This window comes from Carcharhinus amblyrhynchos, chromosome 3, assembly GCF_965287045.1.
Source record: "Carcharhinus amblyrhynchos chromosome 3, sCarAmb.v2.hapA, whole genome shotgun sequence".
NCBI classification, from domain to species: domain Eukaryota; kingdom Metazoa; phylum Chordata; class Chondrichthyes; order Carcharhiniformes; family Carcharhinidae; genus Carcharhinus; species Carcharhinus amblyrhynchos.
In genome coordinates this window covers 13,108,783-13,132,905 of record NC_137326.1, presented here as the reverse complement: position 1 = coordinate 13,132,905, position 24,123 = coordinate 13,108,783, and the positions used below count along the sequence as shown (strand labels likewise).

Genomic DNA, 24,123 nt, shown 5'->3' with positions numbered 1-24,123 from the left:
AACCATAAAACTGAACAGTACTCATCAGGGCTGACAGCCTGGAAGATCGAATGAAAATTAAATTAACAGATAGGTCGATTCTTTCCATATGACTGCATAACATCAGGGATTGTGCTGGATGTCAAAGAGTACTTTACATTTTTAAATGATACGTAAAAGTACTTGATCACACTACAGAGTGAAACTTAATTACACCCCTTCCTTGCTAAATTGAATTGTGTCACACCTTGCCCTTCAGCTCGTTGATTTCACGAGCATGAACTCTCTCCAGCTGTTCCAGTTGTTGACTCAGCTGAGTTTTTTGTTGCTGTTTAATGCTTTCAATATCCGAATTCAAACTGTCCATCAAACGGTTTTTGAGTTCCACCTCTCGTTGCAATGAATATTTTTCCTGCTCCAAGCGCTATTTAAAAAAAAAGAAAATTAAAATGAGAAAATTTGTGATTTATTATTCCATAGAATCGCAAACTTATTCAGCTCATCATGAAAGCAAGATGGTGAAAGTAATAGCACACTGCATAGCACAGTGGGAGAAAGGGGTAGGTTGGATAAAGTTTGGCAAAATAAATTGATCAATGTAGGGCTCTGCAGAGATATCTTGCAATTATAATTCTAATGGTTTCCTCCCATTAAACTTAAATCATCAGTTAACTCCAAAATGGTATTCTATCTCATTACAATAGAAAAGACTGGGGAAATAGGTGACAAAAATAATACCAAGATGATCTTATCTTAGAGTGACTTGCTGATATGCAAACAGGACAAATTGCTTTCTTAGGAGGAAATATGCCTGAAGTTATGTAACATGCATAAGTTACAACGTATGCATTTAGAATCAATTTCCCATTCAATTCACAGTTCACCGTATTTTGAGTAATTTTGACACATATTACCTCTCTGACAGCAGCAAATTCATTTGTTGTTTCTGTCAATTTGTTGTCCAGTTCTGCTTCATTTTTCAGCAGCTCTAGCCCATACTGAGCCGCCTTCATCCGCTCACTTTCTGACTCCTGGAGCTGCTGCCGAAGCTGCTGGATAACTTCTTCCAGCTCTGAAACAGTCGTCATCTTGGGATCCTGCAAGGCAATGAGGCGAGCCAGCTTTTTATTTTTGGTACTAAAGTTTTACAAAGTTTCATAGACACAGAGCTAATAAGGATGATGGGGAAGGAATGTTTTCCTGTAATACTAAACTGGAAACAATATCCACAACATAAAATGCGTATAGAAGGTTCTGAAAAAAAACACGATGAGATCGCATTGTCAGATGGATACTGATACTAGTTATCCTCATGATACATAAATATATACACAGGAATAGAACTTGGTTCAATAGCATTGGATTAAATTTTGAATTGCACCTTGATTGCAAAATAGTAACAGCAACTGAGGAAAACATTTTTAGTTAAGCAGCAAATGGTTAGGATGTGGAAAGCACTGCCCGAGAGTGTGATGGAGGCAGATTCAACCATGGCTTTCAGAAGGAAAATGGGTAATTATCTGAAGATAAAGATACACAGGTCAGTGGGGGCAAAGACAATAGGCAGGAGGAACTGATGGCATACTCCATGCCAACCTACCTTACAGCATAGAGTAAGAATTTTGACTTTCACCCATCACTGGAGAGGTCTCACCCCCTACAGCAGCTCTCTTTTTCCCAGCAGCATCAGAAAGCTGTCAACTGAAGCTGCTGGGACTGCTGCTGAAGAGAGGAGCCCAAGGCCTAGGAACCCCATAGCAAGTCAGTCTCAGGTTTTGTGTCAGGAGCATTTGGGTCCATTAGGCACTGTGAAGACAGGGAATGGATAGGAAGGAGTTCAGTCGAGATGGCACTCTGTCCTCAGAGCGAGCCCTCCACCCCACCACTTCCATCCCACCTTTTAAACATGTTGTGTAAAGAAAAATCAGGCTTTCCACTCCTGCCCACAACAAACATATTATGGTGGGGGCAGCATATTATCAGATAACATGCTGAAGTGACCCTTGATTGTTCATTTAAAGATGGTGGACAGGCTGTCGATTTTAGCACACTCCCACCCCAATGTTATGAGAGTGGGTGGAAGAGGTGTAGGATAGGCAGCCAGCCATTTTATATGCTCACCATCCCCTTCTCTCACTGTACAGGAAGCACACCTACCAGGGGCATGTAAAATTCAGCCTAGGTGTGAGACCGGTTGAGTTGCTCTTTTATAGAGCCAGCACAAGCACAACAGGGTGAATGGCCTCCTTTTGTTCTGTAACCATTCTGAGATTCTATTCTATTCATGGATTGCTTTTAGACTTGTTCTGTAGCTATATAGGAACTAAGTAGAAAGAGTTGAGAGCTTCAAGTTTTTAGATGTCCAGATCACCAACAACCTGTTCTGCACCGCGTCCCCCACCCCCGCCCCACCCGACCCTATGCCGAAGGTATAGTTAAGAAGGCCCACTAGTGCGTCTACTTTCTCAGAATGCTAAGGCAATTTGGCATGTCAGCTACGACTCTTATCAACTTTAAGGATGCACCATAGAAAGCATTTCTGGTTCTATCACAGCTTGGTACGGCTCCTGCTCTGCCCAAGACCACAAGGAACTACAAAAGGTCATGAATGTAGCCCAATCCATCACGTAAACCAGTCTTTCATCCACTGACTCTGTCTACACTTCCAGCTGTCTTGGCAAAGCACCCAGCATAATTAAAGATTCCGTGCACACCGGACATTCTCTCTTCCACCTTCTTCCATCAGAAAAAAGATATGAAAGTCTGAAGTCACGTACCAACCGACTCAAGAACAGCTGCTGTCAGACTTTTGAATGGACTTACTTTGCATTAAGTTGATCTTTCTCTATACCCCAACTGTGACTGCATTCTGCACTCTCTCATTTCCTTCTCTATGAACAGTATGCTTTATCTGTATAGCATGCAATAAACAATACCTTTTGCTGTATGTTAATACATCAGACAACAATAAATCAAATCAAAATACTGAAATGCTTAAGTAGTGAAATCCTGGCATGTTTCAAGTTTTAACATGCCATGGCGCAATTTAGCTGTTTGCTGAATATATGGGATGTGTAAAATTTGTGTCCCCTCATGTGTTTGCATGGTCATACTGGGTAGCAGATAGCCAAGACTGTTTTAAGATAGGAATTGAGTAATGGGAGCAGGATAAAAACAAGTATATGCGATGGTCAATAGGCAGCAACCTCACAAAAAATTACAAATTTTTTTTATGGTATATATATCAAAGTTAGTTATCCCAAGAATCAAGTGTTCTATTTTGAACATATCTGGTCTATGACCAAGTGCATTCATTCTTCAATGTCTTGAATGACACAGCATGGGGTCATGTTTGACTAATTTGGTGGAATTCTTTGAAAACATTACATGTGCAGTGGACAATGGAAAACCTGCGGATATGATGTATCTGGATTTCCAAAAGACATCTGACAAGGTGCTGCACAAGATAAAAGTTGCAAGGTGTTACGGGTAATGTATTAGCATGGATAGAGGATTGTTTAACTAACAAAGCAAAGAGTGGGGATAAATGGGTGTTTTTATGGTTGGCGATCAGTGACTAATGGTGTGCCTCAGGGATCAGTGTTGGAACTGCAATTGTTTACGATTTATATGGATGATTTGGAGTTGGGGACCAAGTGTAGTGTGTCAAAATTCGCAGATGACACGAAGATGAGTGGCAGAGCAAAGTGTGCAGAGGACGCCGAAAGTCTGCAAAGGGATACAGATAGTCTGAGTGAATGAGCAAGGGTCTGGCAGATGGAGCACAATGTTAGTAAATGTGAGGTCACCCATTTTGGTAGGAATAACAGCAAAACGGACTATAGTTTAAATGGTGAAAAAATTGAAGCATGCTGCTGTGCAGAGGGACCTGCGTGTCGTTGTGCAAGAATCACAAAGAGTTGGTTCGCAGGTAATTAAGAAGGCAAATGGAACTTTTCCTTCATTGCTAGAGGGATGGAGTTTAAAAACAGCGAGGTTATGTTGGAGCTTATAGAGTGCTGGTGAAGCCACACCTGGAGTACCGCATACAGTTTTGGTCTCCTTACTTGAGAAAGGATATACCGGCACTGGAGTGGGTGCAAAGAAGATTCACTAGGTTGATTCCGGAGTTGAGAGGGTTGGTTTATGAGGATAGACTGAGTAGACTGGGACTATACTGATTGGAATTCAGAAGAATGAGGGCAGATTTTATAGAAACATATAAAGATTATGAAGGGATAGATCAGATAGAAGCAGGGAAGTGGTTTCCACTGGCAATTGAAACTAGAACTAGGGAGCATGGCCTCAAAAGTAAGGGGAAGCAGATTTAGGAGTTGAGGAGGAACTTCTTCACACAAAGGGTTGTGGATCTGTGGAGCAGTAGAGGCTACTCATTGAATGTTTTTAAGGCAAGGATAGATAAATTTTTGAACAGTAAAAGGAATTAAGCGTTGTGGTGAGCAAACGGGCAAGATCAGCCATGATCTTATTGAATGGCGGAGCAGGCTTGAGGGGCCAGATGGCCGACTCCTGCTCCTAGTTCTTCTGTTCTCAACTTGTTTGTAATAGAGAAACGGAATGTTTATTTAGGTACAGAATCTCTTGGACCATGCCCTTAATCTAACCTCATGTCAGATAGGAAGAATATTTGTCGCAGAGATTTGGAACCAGTCTGAACATGTGGTTTTCTGACTATTTGCACCAGGCTTCAAGGTCTTCTTGTTTCTGTTCAGCAGCAACTCCATTAAGTTGTTCACAGTGATTCCATGCCCAAGCTTGAGGTCAAGCCTCAGCATTACACATAGCCATTTTGAAAACAAGGCTAAAATATTGATTTAAATTCTAAAAATTGCAGCTTTGCTACTCAATGCAACTAGTTCAATTCATGACATCAGGTGGGCGATTCTTCCAGCCCGCTGCACTAGCTCAGCAGAAGCCATTTAGCGGGCTTCCCGCTGGTGCCATGGCCTCTGGATTTCCAGTGTCGTCAGCTGGAAATTGGCGCGAAGCTGTTTTCCCATACTGAAATTCTCATCTGAAAATCATTCGCGGGCCCAGGACTGAAAACTCTAGACCCACCGACCTCTTTCACCCTTCCCTCACCAGGAGTGTTTTACTCCAGCGGGGTTAACAACAGCTCCCCAGTAACAGAGAGCTGGCGGCACAACCCTGCTGGCGGGAAGGGAGGCCGGAGAGGCCCTCCATGAAGTCAGGGATGCCCTCTGGGCATTGCCAGCCTAGCCACCTGGCACCACCCAAGGGGCAAAGCCCAGGGGCACCATCCACTGGACACAGGCAGTGCCAAGGGGGCAGGGCCTCTAGGTATGATCACTGGTGGGGTGGTGTGTGTGTGTGTCCAGCTGCAGTTGGGATTGGACAGCAAATAAGGCTGGCCTGTATATATCCAGGAGGCCAGCGATCAGGGCATGGAGGGTTGGAGAAGCAGCTTTTGGGGGCTGCTGTGCTGGCCAGCAATTGAGCTGGTTAACGATCAGGAGACAGGCAGTGCAGCCTATTGCACGTGCTGATCTCAGCGCTGACAGATTGGCACAAGTACAGTGCTATGCTACCGGCCTCTCTAGCGGGAATATGCCACGCCCACAGATTTTTAAATCGAGATTCAAGTTAGGACTCTCCGAGATGCAGAACGTGGGAGATTCATCTTGAAAATCCTGCTGAAAAAAGGCAGCGGAATTTACTCCAGTTTTTTACATAAAAATGCTAAGTGCTGAATTTTCGGGAGAATTCCACCCCATGTCTTGATTTGCAACAACTCATTTATTTCTATGATTACAGCCAAATACACAGATGGAGTAGAATGTAGTGACATTTCCCCCTCACCTGCTCCCCAGCCCCAGAGGGGGCCTGGGAGGTGGGCATGCAATGGGATGTAGATGATATTAGGTTGGAGAGTGTATCATCATCTTCCCAACACCATCACCCCTCCCCCCTCCTCAACTAATTATGGGGCAAGTATGGGTTAAGACTTCTGACAGAGGGCCAATTAAGGATCTCACTCTGCAGCCACTCGTCATCTGGGCAAATTGCCAGGTAAGCCGTGGTAGGCATGTCTGCAGCCTAAGGGAAGAATTTCTGTTCTTGGGCATCTTGTGCCCAGTGAAAGGATCTGGTAACAGCAGTTTGCCGCACCTGCATGTTAACTTTGATATCCTTGAAATATGGTTAAAGCATATTTCAATAGTCTAACCATTGGTCTAACCTCAAGGATACATCCTAACTGGCTTCACATAATGTCTATAATACAACATGACCAGCAAATGTTGACGCCCAAGACAAGCACATTGCTTTGCCATCTCGTGAATATCCTCCATTTATCTGGCAGATACCTCACCCAAGATCAACAAACACTTTATGCAAAAAACAGAAAGAAAATGCTGAAGATTTGGAGGGTTAGCATGGCATGTTGGATGGGGAAGGAACTGAAAGAATCTGGGACAGAATGGTAAGGAGAAAACAAAGTATAGAAAATAATCCAGAAATCAGGAATGTTTGGCACCCTTTAAAAATCAGGAAATCTGCACCTTCAAGAATCTCAAGGAACTTTTAGTATTTCCAATACATCAAAGTCAATTTGACTGCAGCCAACAAATATGACCCAAGTCATTTTTTAAAAAAGTCTTTTATATCACAAATATAATTTAAAGCAACTAAGAATATTTTCTCTACCTAAATCAAAAGAAAATGATTAACTACAAGAATTATAATACAAGAACCAATGATCGTAAATGCCAAATTAGTAATTTTTTTCGTCAGACAGGCAGATTAAAAAAAATTGACTTCCTCAAGTTCATAAGATATTAGGAGCAGAATTACACCATTTGGCCTATCTAGTCTGCTCCGCTATTCGACCATGGCTGATATGCTCCTCATTCCCATTTTCCTGCCTTCTCCCTGTAATCCTTCAACCCATTACCAATTAAAAATCTGTCTAACTCCTCAAGTTTGCTCACTATCCCAGCATCCACCACATTTTGGGGTAGCGAATTCCAGAGTCACAACCTTTGGGGGAAGTAGGTTCTCCTCTTCTGTTTTAAATTTGCTACCCCTTATCCTAAGACTGTGACCTCTTCCCCTAGAATACTCCACAAGAGGAAGTATCCACTACCTTTTTATCCACATCTTTTATACATCAATTTGATCTCCCTCATTCTTCTAAATTCCAGACAGTATACGTCTAAACCGTTCAATCTCTTTTCATGCAACAAACCATTCATCTCTGGAATCAATCTAGTGAACCTCCTCTGAACTGTCTCCAATGTCACTACATCTTTCTTCAAATAAGGGGACCAGAACTAGCACCTGGAGTATTGTGCATTTCTCACCAGTGTCATGTATAGTTGCAACACTACTTCCTTACCTTCCTATATGCAATAAACAGAAAATTTGGTACCAGACTGATTCCTGGGATGGTGTGATTGAAATTTGAGGAGAGAATAAGTCAGTTAGGATTATATTCGCTGGAGTTTTGAAGAATGAGAGGGAAGCTCATAGAAACCTATAATATTCTAACAGGATTAGACAGGATAAATGCAGAAAAGATGTTTCTGATTGAGGAGATGTCCAGAACCAGCAGTCATCATCTGAGGATAGGACATAAACCTTTTAGGACTGAGATGAGGAGAAATTTCTTTGCCTAGCGACTGGTGAGCTTGTGGAATCGCAAGCAATTGAGGCCAAAAATTCTACGTTTTAAAGAAAGGATACATGAGGGTAGGGGGTAGGGTGGTGGGGAGGGAGGCAGGATCAGATTATTGAATTGGATGATCAGCCAAGACCATAATGAATGGCAGGGCAAGTTCAAGGGGCTGAATGGCCTATGTCTATTTTCTGTTTTCTAACATAGTCCTTCCCATCGCATAAATCCAGATCTAGGCACGTCCAATTAAAAGTGCGTGAACAAAGATGGCAGCTCACTACCAAACCTAAATGAAGCCATTTTAAAAACATATTTTTAACATAAAATCAACATGAATGATTAACGAGCTGCAGTGTAAGAGTAACTGTGTTTCAAAAACTACATTAATAGTTTTCTTGACGTAAATAATGATTAAGTCTCAATAGACTAATCATGCTTCATTCCAGTGCTGCCTGCTTAGTCAAAAAAGGCTTAGAAAAAAATCAAAGAAAGCAAACATTTGAAAAGTTAAAAACTTTGCAGACATAATTGCAGTGCAGTACAGGACTATAGCTGAAGAATAAATCCTGTTCAATACATGCAAATGCTTCAGCAATGCTTAGAACAAGCAGTACCAAAGCTCATCAAAAGTGCTTAGTTGTTTGAGAATCTTCTTGATGCTGTCGCTGCATGACTCAGTTGAATAGTACAAAGCATTGACGTGCACGGACTAGAACTGAGCAGCCAGCCACAAGCCTAAAAATAAGTGACTCACAGGTTCCATCTCTGCCACACACACAATCCAAGTTGAAGCTATATTGATAAATTGTTTGGTCATAACAATGTCATCAATATCATTAATGCTCATGGCCCTTCTACAGCAGATTAGTGCTGTTCAAATTCTATACAATTATTAAGATAATATTGAACTACAGGTTTCTGGAATTCTTCCTGCATAGTTGCTGCCTACTCTTCCTAAAAACAAATATATAACTGCAGACACATGTATTATCTAATCTCAAAACTACTTCACTTTCAGTAACTCCTTACCTTGAGTACATACATAGCAGACACCATAAATTCCCAATTAACATGAATATCCTAGACCATGGAGAATAACTCACAGAATGAATTTAAATGTCAGTACCATATAATGCTATTAAACACAAAGCTTCTTGTGTATGCAGTTTAAAACTCTCAGCACTTTTGTGCTTGGATTTACATAAAATACAGGGCCTAGGTCACAATGTTGTCACAGCAACCACTTTCACAATCTCCAAGGCAGCCTACTTTTGTCTGTCTGAAGAAGTTACTGTTTCCTTGATTTTTACCTTTAGAAAATGAATTTTCCCCAAATTTACACCATTTCCAGCTGACCCAAATAGGAGGTGACTTGTTTTAAACTAATGATAATTAAATCATATTTAAAAACAAGATGCAACTAAGAATTAGTACACAATGCACCATAAAAGAAATTTACATAATGGGGGAGATACAGTTTATTTTGTTTAATTGGCCTAAAGCAACTTTACACTATTAGTTTCTGCATTTTAATTCTAAGCCCTGCAAACCAGGGAACCCTTTTCTGTTCAAAAAACTCCATCATTACTAGCCTCCTGTAAAGACACAAGAATTCCATATCGAACTACTGCTACAAAGTTCAGCCATTGGTTAAATTCCTAAGGAAATGCAAATAATTCAGTTAAAGTTTTATGCAATTGGGTATCATTTCCTTTAATAAATAAATTAATTAATTTTGTTGACCACTGTCTAATGCAGGGTTGCGAGATTCCACCAGTTTGCCAGTGTAATTTTTTCCCTACTTGTATTTATTAAACTGATACACATGAAGTGAGGTGCATTCTGATTGCACAGTTCTGTGCTCCCCCTGCATCCAAAGCGCTGCTATGGTTTAATTGTAATGCTCTGCAAATTCTAGATATGCAAGCATAGTATTTCTTTCATTTTTCTATTTTAAGTTGATAACATCTATGAATAGATGAATAATTAAGCATTTTCTGTAACTGGTTATGAAATATTTGGTGTACTGCATGTATGTAATCTTCTCCATGCAGTCACGTGTGTGTGGCCAAACTCCCCTCCAATTCAGTTTTCAAGATTGCTGATGACACCACCGTAGTGGGTCAGATCTCAAACAATGATGAGACAGAGTACAGTAATGACAGAGAACCCGGTGAGCTGATGCGAAGATGATCTTTTCCCTAATGTCAACAAAATGGAGGAGATTGCCATCGACTTCAAGAAGCGTAGTGGAGAACATGCCCCTGCAACATCAACGGGGACGAAGTAGAAATGGTCAAAAGCTTCAAGTTTTTAGGTGTCCAGATAACCAACAACCTGTCCTGGTACCCCCATGCCAACACTATAGTTAAGAAAGCCCACCAATGCCTCTACTTTCGCAGAAGATCAAGGAAATTTGGCATGTCAGCCAAGACTCTCACCAATTCTTACAGATACACCATAGAAAGCATTCTTTGTGGTTTTATCACAGCTTGGTATTAGCTCCTGCAAGACAGCAAGGAAGTACAAAAGGTCTTGAATGTAGCCTAATCCATCATGAAAATCAGCCTCCATCCACTGACTCTGTGTACACATCCCACTGCCTTGGCAAAGCAGCCAGCATAATTAAGGGCCCTTTGCACGCAGGACCTTCTTCCATCAGGAAAAAGATGGAAAATCGTACCAACTCAAAACTGGCTTCTTCCCTGCTGCGGGACTTTTGAATAGACCTACCTTGCATTAAGTTGATCTTTCTCTACACCCTATGACTGTAACACTACATTCTGCTGTCTCTCATTTTCTCCTCTATGCTTTGTATAGCACGCAAGAAACAATACTTTTCACTGTATGTTAATACATGTGACAATAATAAATCAAATTTAAAATAAAAACATGGTTACTGCAGTGCCCCAATTCATGGCCAACTGACTTGAAGCAGTGCCACTCATGCTGCCCACTCATTATCCTAGGTTGCCACAATGCAAACTGATCACTTACCAGTCTAAAAAGAGAACCAATTATTTCTTACACTGCTCTTACTAAAGGCCTCTGTTCTAAACATCGAAACATCTGTCCTCCAGACTGGAGGTGGGTTGATGACTCCTTGAGCACTTTCTGCCACTTAACGACATCATGGCTGATCCGAGACCTGCCTTTGTTTTGTTACCTTTGGCTAACAAAATTTCAGTGCCAGATTTACAATTATTGATTGATTTAGCATCAGCTATCATTTGCATAACAGAGTTCCAAACTTACACCATCTTTTGCATGTAAAAGTGTTTCTAAACTTCACCTATGAAAGCTCTGGCTCTAATTTTTATACAATGTCCCCACCTCATCTTCAACTTCCAAGTAACAGAAATAGGGTAGTTCTGTTCCTCTCAACATCTAAATTTCATAGAATACAAGCCTAAGTTTATTTCCACTTTCCTCTTAGGTTAACCCTTGGGAATCCCAAGTTACATTCTAGTAAACCTACACTGCACTCCCTCCAAGCAAACACATCCCTCTTAAGGTTTGGTGCCCAGAACTGTGTACAGTATTCCATGTGTGGTGTAACCAGAGCTTGGTGTAGCTGAAGCATGAACCTCTTCATCATAGCACTGCATCAGCCAGGTTCTGAGCCCAAAACACAGGCTTGTTTTTTGCAGATCCAGTGTTTCAGTGACAAAATCTGTTTAACTTATTTGACACACATTAGATTTTGTCTTCTTTCATGTTTGCGTGCATGCTCTTCATCACTCCCCTCTAGTCCCATATTCCATGTTCTTTGAATATCTGAGAGATCTTATAATTCACATAAATGATTTTCAAACTGGTCAATAGATCAGTTAACATGTGGATGCCCTCTCTGGAACAAGTACAATTTCTGCTCTCCCCACACTCTGCACATTGTGATTCCTACGACTCCACTCACTCTACAACCACCCCATCCCTTTCCTTTATAGATGCTGACATAATGGCCTGGATGAGGACATGGGATTTAATGGGATTGAGGGTTATAGGTAGGCCTAGTAGTTAGAGATATGATCAGCGCAACTTGTGGGCTGAAGGGCCTGTTTGTGCTGTAGTTTTCTATGTTCTATAACATATATTCAGTATTTTCTATTTTGTTTCATACATCAAAGGAGCATTTGGAAGCACTCATAGGGTTAATGACCCATTTATGTTAATTGAATATAATTACTTCACAATTTCACCCAGCAAACACCAAACTAGAAGCCTCAATGATCAGCTAGACTAAACAAAATATTGAAAATTAACAAGAGGACGAAATTAAAATGTTAATCACAACTCTTGATAACTTATTTATTTGGTGAGATTGTCTTATTATAGCAGCCTTGGGAAAGATTTGTGACAGTCAGAATATTACACATCCAGATCAGCAACCAGAAAGGGCAACTAGAATTATATCTGCCTGTTATACATGCAAAATTCAATTACTTAGATGGTGCCAAGTGCCTCCAAAGGCAGTTACAACTCCACAAACAACGTAAAGAGGCACAGGTAGAGTGTTTCATAAGATCAAAGAACTTCCCAAGTTGCAGTTATCCTGAGCATTTGACCGGTATTCAGCAATTTGTCAAAAATCAGAGTATTACAGCTGGACCCCCTGGAAGCCCAGGTTTTGGAGCTGGAGCAGCAGCTGGGAAAACCATGGAGCACCTACAAGGTAGAGTGCATCTGATATAGCATTAAAGAGTGGTGGTCACACCTCAGGCAAGAAGGAAATGGGTGACCATTAGACAGAGCAAGAGGACAAAGCAGGAAGTGCAGCAATGTCCTGCGGCCATTCCCCTGCAAAACAGATGTACCTCTTTGGATACTGTTCAGAGGAATGTCCCCTTAGGGGAAAGCAGCAACAGCTGACTCTGCTGCACAAGGGAGGAATAAAGAGAGTGGGACTGCAATAGTTATGGAGTATTCAATTATTAGGGGAATAGATGGGCATTTCTGCGACCACAAACAAGACTCCAGGATGATATATGATACCTCCCTGGTGCTCAGCTCAAAGATATCTCAGAGCAGACATTCTGGAAGAGAGAAGGTGAACACCAGTGGTCATTAGTACACATGGCTACAAATGATATGGATTAAAAAAAAGGATGAGGTGCTAAAAGAAAAATATAGGGATTAAGTAAATTGAAATATAAAACCTCAAAAAGGTAGTGATTTTAATCAAGATAACTGCCAGTGCCATGTGCTAATCAGAGCAGAATGTATTAGATGAATTACGTAGCTGTACAGATGGTGTGCGGGGGAGGTTTTCAGATTCATGGGACATCAGGACTATTCTGGGGGAGGTGGAACTAGTACAAACTGGATAGGTTACACCTGGGCAGGACCAGGACTAACGTAGTACGGGGAAGATTTGCTAGAGTAGTTCAGGAGGGTTTAAATTAAGAGGGCAGGGAAATAGGAACCTAAGCAAGGAGTCAGAGGAGGGGCGAAAAAAATCAAGGATAAAAGACAAAAGGGAATTTAAAAAAATGATAGGTGGAGAAATCAAGGACCAGATTCAAATAGGCCACGGTGAAAAATAACGGGAATGGGACAACAAACGTTAAGAGATAACCCTTAACATAGAAACAAAGCAAAAGTAGGCCATTTGGCCCTTCAAGTCTGCTCGGCCATTCATTTTGATCATCGAATTCAATATCCTGATCCTCCCTTCTCCACACATCCCTTTAGCCCCAAGAGCTTTTCTTCTTGAAATCAGATAAGTCTGGGTGTCTTAATGCGTGGCGCATTCACAATAAAGTGGATGAATTAAACAGGTACATTATCATCTAGGTTCACTAGGCTGATACCAGAGTTGAGGGGGTTGAGCTACGAGGAGAGGCTGAATAGACTGGGCTTGTACTTGTTAGAGTTTAGAAGGATGAGGGGGGATCTCATCGAGACGTATAAGATGAAGAAAGGGATGGATAGGGTAGAGGTGGAGGGGTTCATCCGGCTTAGAAAGGACAGCATGACTAGAGAGCACAGCCTCAAGATGGGGCAGGGGGGGCCAGTTTAGAACAGAGTTGAGGAGGAACTTCTTCACTCAAAGGATGGTGAATCTCTGGAATTCTCTGCCTGTTGAAGAGGTGGAGGCTACCTCACTAAATATATTTAAGACGTGGGTGGATAGGTTTTTGGTAGGCAAGGAGATTAAGGGTTATGGGGAGAAAGCGGGAAAGTGGAACTGAGCCACTTCAGATCAGCCATGATCTTATTGAATGGTGGGGCAGGCTCGAAGGGCTAGATGGCCTACTCCTGCTCCTATTTCTTATGTTCTTATCAGGATTATAGAAACATGGTGGCAGGGATGGGAACTGAACATCCAGTAGCATTCAGTATTCAGGAAGGACAGACGAAAAAGGAAAGGCGATAGCATTACAATGACAATGTTGGTTAAAAGGGGAAAATAATGCAATAGTGAGGAAGGATATTAGTTTCAAACATGTGGAATCTGTATAGGTAGAGCTGAGAAACAGCAGGGTCAAAAAACATTAGTAGCCCCAGTCCCAGCAGCATGACACCGGCAGCCCCCCGAACCGGTCTGAATCTCCCGAAGGGAAACGAATCCCCCGAAAAACCAGACCTGTCCATGAGGGTCACTGCCCTATCAAATGCTCTATATACCCCCCACCCATGGTGAGCTTGGGAATGGCATTAAGCAGGAAATTAGAGACAAATGCAATAAAGGAACACCTGTAATTACGGGTGACTTAAATTTGCATACAGGTAGGCCAATCAAATTAGTAATATTGTAGAAGAGGAATTCCTGGAATGTATATGGAATGGTTTTATGGACCAATACATTGAGAAACCAGCTAGAGAACAGATCATCCTAAACTTGGTATTACATAATAAAGAAGAGGTAATTAGCAAACAAGTTGTGCATGGCTCCCTGGGGAATGAGTGACCATAATGATAGAATTTGTCATTAAGATGGAATGCTGCAGTTGAGTTTGAGACTAGGGTCTCAAATCTAAATAAAGGAAATTACGATGGTATGAGACACAAAGTGGCCATGATGGTAAATAGGCAGTGCAGACAGTGGCAAACATTCAAAGAGTGGATGAATGAACTGCAACAATTGTACATTCCTCTTTGGTGCAAAAATAAGATAGGAAAGATAACCAAACAATACCTTACAAGAGAAACTAAATTAGATCCAAGGTAAAGGCATACAATTTAGCTAGATAAAAACTGCAGACGAGGACTGGAAGCAGTTTAGAATTCAGCAAACAAGGACAAAACTTCTGTAGATGTGTGAAGAGAAAATGATTGGTGAAAACAAAATGTAGATTCCTTACAATCAGAAACAAGGAAATTTATAATTGGGAAATATAGAAATTACTGACCAACAAAATAAATATTTTGCATCCTTCTTTGCGATGACAGAGCCAAATAATGCACCAGAAATACTGAGGAAGATAGGTTTAGTGAGAGGGAGGAACAGAAGGGAATCAGAATTAGAAGGGAATTGATGCTGGGGAAATTGATGGGACTGAAGGTAGATAAATCCCCAGGGCCTGATAATCTACATCCCAGAGTAGTAAAGGAAATGGTGCTGGAAATAATGGATACATTTGTGGTCATCTTCCAAGGTTGAAAAGACTCTGGAACTATAGATCGGAGGATAGCTAATGTAACCCCTTTATTTAAGAGGGGAGATATATATAAAGACAAAACAGGGAATTACAGACCAGCCTGATGTTGATAGTCAGGAAAATTTTAAAGTCCGTTATAAAACATTTAATACCAGAACACTTGGTAAGCAGTGGCAGGATTGGACAGAGTTAGTATAGATCTATGAAAGGGAAATACTTGACAAATCTACTGGAATTCTTCAAGGATTTAACTAGTAGAGTTGATAAATAGGAGCCAGTATAGTGCTTTATTTGGGCTTTCAACAAGGTCCCACATAAGAGATTAGCATTTGGGGTAGTGTATTATGATGGATATAAAACCTGTTGACAGACGGGAAACAAACAAGGAGTAGGAATAAACGGGTCTATTTCCAAATAGCCCGCGGTGACTCGTGCCGAACCAGGGATCTGTACCAGGACCCCAGTAATTCACAGTGTATGTTAAAGATTTAGATGAAGGAACTAAACACAGTATCTCCAAATTTGTAGATGATACAAAGCTGGGAGGGTGGGTGGGTGAGGGTGACGAGCTGTGAAGAGGATGCAGAGAAGCTGCGACATGGACAGGTTAAGTGAGTAAATGCACGGCAGATGCAGAATAAATGTGGAAATGTGGGGTTATCCCCTTTGGTTGCAAAAACAGGAAGCAGATTATCTGATTGAGTGGGACAAACGTGCAACAAGACCTGGGTGTCCTTGTACACCAGTCACTGAAAGTAAGTGTGCAGATGCAGCAGGTGGTGAAGAAGACAATCATATGTTGGCCTTCATAATGAGAGGATTCAAGACAGGGATGTCTTGCTGCAATTATATTAGGGCCCTGATGAGACAATATATGTGTGCAGTTTTGGTTTCCTCATCTAAAGATGCATGTTTTTGCCATTGAGAGAGTGCAGTGAAAGATTACCAGACTGATTCCTGGGATGGTGGAACTAATGTATAAAGGAGAAATTGAATCAGTTAGGATTACATTTGTTACAATTTAGCAAAATGAGAGGGAATCTGACCTGTAAAATTCTAACAGGATGAGACAGGGTGGAGGCAAGAAGATATTTCTGATGATGGGGAGTCCAGAACCAGGAGGAGGAGTCTAAGGATGCGGGATAAAACATTTAGGACTGAGATGAGGAGAAATTTCTTCACCCAGACTGCTGTGAGCCTGTAGAATTCATCACCACAAAATGCAATTCAGGCCAAAACATTGCATGTTTACAAGAAGTTAGATATTGTTCTTAAGAGTTAAAGGAATCAAACGATATGGGCGGGGTGGTAACGGGAATAGGTTACTCAGTTAGATGATCAGCCACGATCATAATGAATGATGAGCAGTCTCAAAGGGCTGAATAGCTTACTCCTGCTCTTATTTTCCATATTTCTACAGATATGGTTTTTAAACAGGCATAAAGCATTACCTCATCATGCTTTAAAACACAAACTTTATTAAGTGGATAGGTAGCTCTTTACTACTTCTAAAAATATGAAAGTTAATAAAGAAATTTAAGATTGGGAAGCTAACTTTAAACCCACCACAATCAATGTGAACTCAAGCAATGTTAAACATGACTGATGAACTGTGAATATATACTGCACAACCTAAAACAATGGGGTAAGCAGCCGGAGGGTGTGGGTGTGTGTGTGTGGGGGGAGGGGGGGGTTGGAGTAAAGGTCTGAAATTATCCAAAAGCTGCAAGTTTACAAGAAATTATAAACTGTTAGATTTACAGAACAACAGATGTAACTCTATGTAAAATGTGAATCACTGCCAAAAAAAAAGTCAGTACTGAAGCCAAACATGAATCGCCCCAGCACCAGTGTTTCAGCAGCAGGAGAAAACAAAAAGCTTTTTGATGAGATTATAATTGAATACCATGCCTTCTCTGGATTAGACATGCTTCATATTTTGAAAAAAAAAATCACAAAGCTTGAGCTACTGCATGATAAATTTATATTGCACATTTGCAGATGTCAGTAAATCTCACTCTCTACTGTTTATCTTAAAAACTTTACAAATAGACTGGTCAAAATTCATAAATGCATTTGTTTGCTCTTAGGACATGAGCTTTGCTAGCAAGGCCAGCATTTATTGCGTGTTTCTAACTGGACTCAAGAAGCTGGTGGTGAGCCATCTTCTTAAATCACTGCAGTCCATTGATGAGGTACACCCATGGTGCTGTTAGAATGGGAATTCCTGAATTTTGAACCTGAGACAGTGAAGGAACAGCAACATAGTTCTATATCAGGCTGGTGCATGACTTGGAAAACTTCCTGGCAGTGATGTTTGCATGCATCTTCTGCCTTCGTCTATCTAAGTGATAGAGGACGCAAGAGAACATGCTGGAAAATCTCAGCAGGTCTGGCAGCATCTGTAAGGAGAGAAAAGAGCTGATGTTGAGTCCAGGTGATTCTTTGTCAAAGTGATAGAGGACACAGGTTTGGAAAGTTCTTTTGAAGGAACCCTGGCAAGTTGATACAGTGCATCTTGTAGATGATACCGTCTTTAACAGATGCATCATAGGAAGTATTCTTTCTAGTTGTATCATAGCTTAGTATAGATCCTGCTCTGTCCAAGATTGCAAAAAAAAAGGGTCATGAACAAGGCCCAGTCCATCACTCAAACCATCTTCCCACTGACATTGTCTACACTTCCCGCTGCCTCGGAAAAAGCAGCCACCATAAGGACCCCATGCACCTGGCACAAATCCGCTTCCATGTTCCATTGGGAAAAAGATACATACCAACTGACTCAAGAACTTCTCCTTCCCAACTGCCATCAGACCTTTTGAATAGACCTACCTTAAGTTGATTGTCTACACCCTAGCTATGACTGAAACACTACATTCTACACTCTTTCCCACCTCCTATATGCAGTATGCTTTGTCCATACAATATGCAAGAAACAATACTTTTCACTGTGTACTAATACATGTGACAATATTAAATCAAATCAAACAGTACAAGAAGCTCAACATCCAGAAAACAGCTCATTTAATTGGTACCCCATACATCACCTGAAACATTCACCCTCTCCATCACTGGCATAGTGGCAGTAACTTATCATCTACAAGATGCACTGTATCTACTTGCCAAACCTGTGTCCTCTATCACTTTGACAAAGAATCACCTGGACTCAACATCAGCTCTTTTCTCTCCTTACAGACGCTGCCAGGCCTGCTGAGATTTTCCAGCATGTTCTCTTTTGCGTCCTCTATCACTTAGATCGATCAAGGCAGAAGATGCATGCAAACATCACTGCCAGGAAGTTTTCAAAGTCATGCACCAGCCTGATATAGAACTATGTTGCTGTTCCTTCACTGTCTCAGGTCCAAATTCAGGAATTCCCATTCTAACAGCACCATGGGTGTACCTGCATCAACGGACTGCAGTGATTTAAGAAGATGGCTCACCACCAGCTTCTTGAGTCCAGTTAGAAACACGTAATAAATGCTGGCCTTGCTAGCAATGCTCATGTCCTAAGAGCAAACAGATGCATTTATGAATTTTGACCAGTCTATTTGTAAAGTTTTCCTTAGTCTTCTGAGAAAGTAGAGGCGTTGGTGGGCTGTCTTAACTATAGCCTCTGCATAGAGGGACCAGGACAGTTTGGTGGTGATCTGGAGACCTAATCAATGTTCTTGACCATTTCTATTTCATCCCCATTGATGTAGACAAGAACATGTCCTCCACTACGCTTCCTGAAGTTGATGACTATCTTCTTTGTTTTGTTGACATTGAGGGAGAGATTATCGTCATTGCACCAGTTCACCAGATTCTCTTTTTTCTGTACTCCATCTTGTCATTGTTTGAGATCTGACCCATTATGGTGGTGTCATCAGCAAACTTGAAAATTGAGCTGGCCACACAGAGGTGTGTAAGGAGTATAGTAAGGGTTGAGGACACAGGATCGAGGAGGTGGTATTGTTGCTTATCCTTACTAACTGTGGTCTGTGCGGTTAGGAAGTTCAGGATCTAGCCACTGCCACGGAGTTTGGAGATGAGTTTCATCGGAATAATAGTGTTGAAGGCTGAGCTGTAGTCGATAAATAGGAATCTGACATAAGTGTCTTTGTCATGCAGGTGCTCAGGGTTGAATGCTGGGTCAGGGAGATGGATTCTGCTGTGGACCTGTTACGGCAATAGGTGGGATTGTAGTGGATCCAGACAATCTTGGAGGCTGAAACTGATTCAAGCCATAACTAATCCTTTGAAGTGCTTCATAATGATGGATGTCAGAGCCTTTTTTTTGGTACTGGGATGGTTTTCTTCTTGAAGCAGATAGGGACCTCACGTTGGTGTAAAGAGAGGTTGAAGATGCCTGCAAATACCCCCACTATCTCATCCATGCATAATCTGAGCGTTCGTCCAGGTACTCCATCCAGGCCAGTCACATTCCATGAGTTGACCATCTAGACGGCTAGTCTTGCCCAAAACAGGCCTAGAATGCATCGAGCTCACTGCGGAGGGGTGCATTGGTGCCAGCAATTTTACATGCCTTCATCTTGCAGAGCTTACCATAATCAGTGGGAGTCCATTTGGCTAGCCTGGGACTCTAGCTTGGTCTGGTACTGTCTTTTGGCATTTTTGATAGATCTCCTTATATCATATCTGGTTTTCTTGTACAGGTCAGAGTTGCCTGACTTGAACACCTCAAACCTGGACTTTGAGTGTCTTTAAGACAGAGATAGATAGGTTCTTGATTAATAAGGGGATCAGGGGTTACAGGGAAAAGCCAGGAGAACAGGGATGAGAAAAATATCAGCCATGATTGAATATCAGAGCAGACTCAATAGGCCGAGTGGCCTAATCCTATGTCTTATGAACTTCAGCAAGCAGTGGACATCCCTGTTCACATAAGAACATAAGAAATAGGAGCAGGAGTAGGCCATCTAGCCCTTCGAGCCTGCCCCGCCATTCAATAAGATCATGGCTGATCTGTCGTGGCTCAGTTCCACATTCCCGCCCTCTCCCCATAACCTTTAATCCCCTCTCTTATCAAAAACCCATCCACCCGCCTCTTAAAAATATTTAGCGAGGTAGCCTCCACCACTTCAACGGGCAGAGAATTCCAGAGATTCACCACCCTTTGAGTGAAGAAGTTCACCCATGGATTCTGGCTGGGAAACAGCAGATTTGCTTTTTTGGCACACATCTTCCACACACTTACTAATGCAGTAAGTTACTGAAATGGTGTACTCATTCAGATTGGTCTCAGAGTTTTTAAATACTGACTAGTCTACTGACTCTAAGCAGGCCCATAGATCATCCGATTCATCAAACCAACACTGCATGATTTTCTTTGATGGATTCTCCCGTTTCAGTTTGTAAGCCAGGGGCACAGTCTTGTGGTCTGATTTTTGGAGTTGCACTCATTCAGGCAAGTGGAGAGCATTCCATCATACTCCTGACTTTCCCCTTGTAGATGGTGGACAGGTTTTGGGGAGTCAGGGAGGCTGTTACTCTGCAAATTTCACAGCCTCTTATCTGCTATTTTAGTCACATTGATCCAGTTCAGTTTCTGATCAATTGCAATCCCAAGACATTGATGATTTGTCACCCTCCAGGTCTGAATGTCATCTAGTCTTGCTGCATGAGGGCATAAAGTGTGTTCAATGCCATCTGCAACTTAATTAATGACAATGTGTAAACATTAGCAAGCAACCCCACTCTGAACTTATGATGAAGGGAAAGTCATTGATGAAGCAGCCAACAACGTTGAGGTTAGGACACTACTGTCGAGGAGTCTTGTAACGATGTAACGGGACAGGTGATTAGTCTCCAACCTTCCTTTGTGCTAAATGATGCCAACCAGAGGAGAATTTTCCCTCAGATTCCCATTGACTCCAGTTTTGTTAGGACTCCCTGATGCCACACTTAATCAAATGTTGTCTTGATGCCAAAAGCAGTCATTCTCATTAAGCCCTGAATTTAAGTGTTTTGTTCATGTTTGAACCAATGCTGTAATGAGGTCACACAGTGAGCGATGAGAATTTGGATTGCACTGCCTGAGCATGGTGGAGACAGTTTCAACAAAAGCATCCAAGAAGGAAGTGAATTATTATCCAAAAAAGATGAATGCAGTACTGCAAGAAAGTGACAGGGGTCTAGCACTAGATGAATTGCTCCTTCAGAGAGTGAGCACGTACAATGGGTCAAATGGCCTCTGTGCTATAATCCTTCAATGATTCCACAAGATTGATGATCACTCTTACCAATACATCAACAACAGGGAGACTGTGAGGGAGATGTCAAAATTCTTCCCACCATTTTGGTTCTCTCACCACCTACCAGAGGTCCAGATTGGGAGATACATCCTTCAGTATTTGCCTTGCTCAATCAGTAGTGGTGTTACCAACCTGCTAATGGTGATGGAAGTTGAAGCCCAACATGCACAATTCATTCTGTGGCATTGTTACCCTCAGTGCTTTTTCTAAGTGCTGTTCACCATGGGTAGGATGATTGAACAACCAGGAAAGGATAGTAGGTGGTAATCAGCAGGTGGTTTCCTACTTCATACTTTATCCAATGCCATGAGACTTCAAGTGTTTAGCATCAATGCTGAGGACTCCAGGACCACTGCCCCCCGACAATCACATTTTGATTTGATGTCTTAAGTTTCTTTTGTACTTTTGTTTCTGTTCCGGCTGTTCCCCTTCCTTTTGGGGAGCTGCCCCTTTTACTTTGTCCTAATTTAGTTTGAGTTTGTCTATTTGGTTTGACGTTAAGAGGCCAGGACCATTGCCTCCCAATTCTATAACCTTTGCTGCATCCGTCTGCCAGTGTGATAGAATAATGGCTAGGGATGACAATGGAAAAGTTTGGGATATTGGCTGCTGCAAGGTATGATACAATAAGTAAAACAATGTCAGGCTGTTGCTGGAGAAGGCCATCAGGCGGTAGCAAGTCTTTAAGGAGAAGGAGGCAAATAGAAGTAACTTACTATCACCATCAAACTTCATGACAAAAACGTTTAAGTTTATTTATTAGTGTCACAAGTAAGCTTACATTAATACTGCAATGTAGTTACTGTGAAAATACCCTAGACACCACACTCTGGTGTCTGTTCAGGTATACTGAGGGAGAATTGAGCATGGCCAATGCACAGCTTTCAGACTGTGGGAGGAAACCCACACAGACACAGGGAGAACGTGCAGACTCCACGCAGACAACAACACAAGCCGGGAATCGAACCCAGGCGCTGTCATAAAATCCTACAGTGCAGGAAGCCATTTGGCCCACTGGGTCTGCACCAACCACAATTCCACCCAGGCCCTATCACCTTAACCCCAACTATTTGTGCTACCAGTCCCCCTGATGCTATGGGGCAATTTAACATGGCCAATCCACCTAACCCACACATCTTTGGACTGAGAGGGGAAACTGGAGCACCTGGAGGAAACCCATGCAGACACAGGGAGAACGTGCAGATTCCATACAGTCAGTGACCCAAGCCAGGAAACAAACCCAGAGCCCTGGCGCAGTGAGGCAGCAGCGGTAACCATCATGCCACCGCCCCCCCCCCCCCCACACAAGTAGGAGAAGAGAGTCAGGGTTCAAAAAGATGTTGGATGCAATCAAGTCTTTCACATGAAGCCGTTTCCTAATCTTAGCTACATAGAACAAACGAGTAGTGCGAGCATCACGTTTTTATAAATGCCTCGATTGTGGAAGAAAAGCCAAGAAAGAAAATCATGCAGCTCCAAAAAAATGAAACGTACAGATAAAAATAGAGCAGCAAATAATATTGCATTTATAATCAGTGATCCGAATTGGCCGAGCATATAGCAAACATTGCCGGGGGGATAGAAAACAAGATTGATTTCCTATTTGCTTGTGTGATCATTTTGCTCCGGACTCGGTCTCTCTCCCCCCCCGGTAATCCGCAATGCAGTTTGATCTGATACCATTCCGGTTTGCAATCCGTTGACCCACCAGTCCGCCTCCTATCAACACAGATAAACAGCATGCATTTTTTGTGCTCCCCACCCTATCGACTGCACAAACTACAGTCGCTATTTGCACAGGACGCTACTGCTACATCCTTGTAGATCACAATGAATGTATCTCTGAAAGAACAAGGCGGGTAGATTGCAGTGGGCGCCCGGCGTTTGATTCTGCAGAGCCGATTCAGTTCGAGGGGGGGGGGGGAGGCAAAACAAATGCGCGCGGGGGCAGCGCGTGTCTCCCAGTGCAGCAGGTTCCCAAGGCGACCCCGCCCGCCGTGCGCTATAAAAGGCCCAGCTCAGCCCCTCCGTGATCCTCAGAGCGAGAGGAGCTGCAAGTGGCGTTGCTTTCTCGCTCACGGGCACCACTCAAATTGACCGACAGACACCTCAGGGCCATTTCCTCCCGCTCGCCCCCTGAAAAAAAGGCAATCAATATCTGCCACCCCCCCCCAATCATTCTCCGAGTTTCAGGTATGAATTCCTCCGTATTATTTAAACTTCCGTCTGTCCTTTTACCTGTTTTGAGACACGGCACAGCCACAATCACCAACGCTCGAACCCTTCAACTGCCTCGCGCCTCCAACCGTCCCTCCCCTACTCTGCAGTTTGAACTCGGCACGCACTGCCTGACCAGCCAATCATCGCGCTCCCGCCCCTTCCCCACCACTTCGCAGCGCAGCCGCTGTCGCCACTCCGGCGCGCCCCCGCCCCGCCCCTCTCCCCCCTCCCCGCCCCGCCCCTCTCCCCCCGCCCCGCCCCTCTCCCCCCGCCCCGCCCCTCTCCCCCCTCCCCGCCCCTCTCCCCCCTCCCCCGCGCGGCCCCGCCCCTCCCTCCTCCCGCGGCCCCGCCTCTCCCTCCTCCCGCGGCCCTTACCCGTCCCCGCGCGGCCCCGCCCCTCCCTCCCCGC

The 24,123-nt window shown here is 42.7% G+C and overlaps 1 protein-coding gene across 2 annotated transcripts in view; it reads right to left on the bottom strand.

The window, feature by feature from the left end:
* The window catches only part of spdl1 (spindle apparatus coiled-coil protein 1), a 53,947-nt gene extending 30,119 nt beyond the window's left edge, over nucleotides 1–23,828 (bottom strand). For both annotated transcript variants that reach the window (XM_080181472.1, XM_080181481.1), the window contains exons 1-3: nucleotides 23,733–23,828; nucleotides 894–1,076; nucleotides 227–403 (exon numbers count right to left, since the gene is read on the bottom strand). In XM_080181472.1, the coding sequence (XP_080037598.1) occupies nucleotides 227–403; nucleotides 894–1,067 (351 nt within the window). In that variant the 5' untranslated portion in view covers nucleotides 1,068–1,076; nucleotides 23,733–23,828. The remainder of the gene's footprint in view (nucleotides 1–226; nucleotides 404–893; nucleotides 1,077–23,732) is intronic.
* Between the last annotated feature and the right edge of the window lie 295 nt (nucleotides 23,829–24,123).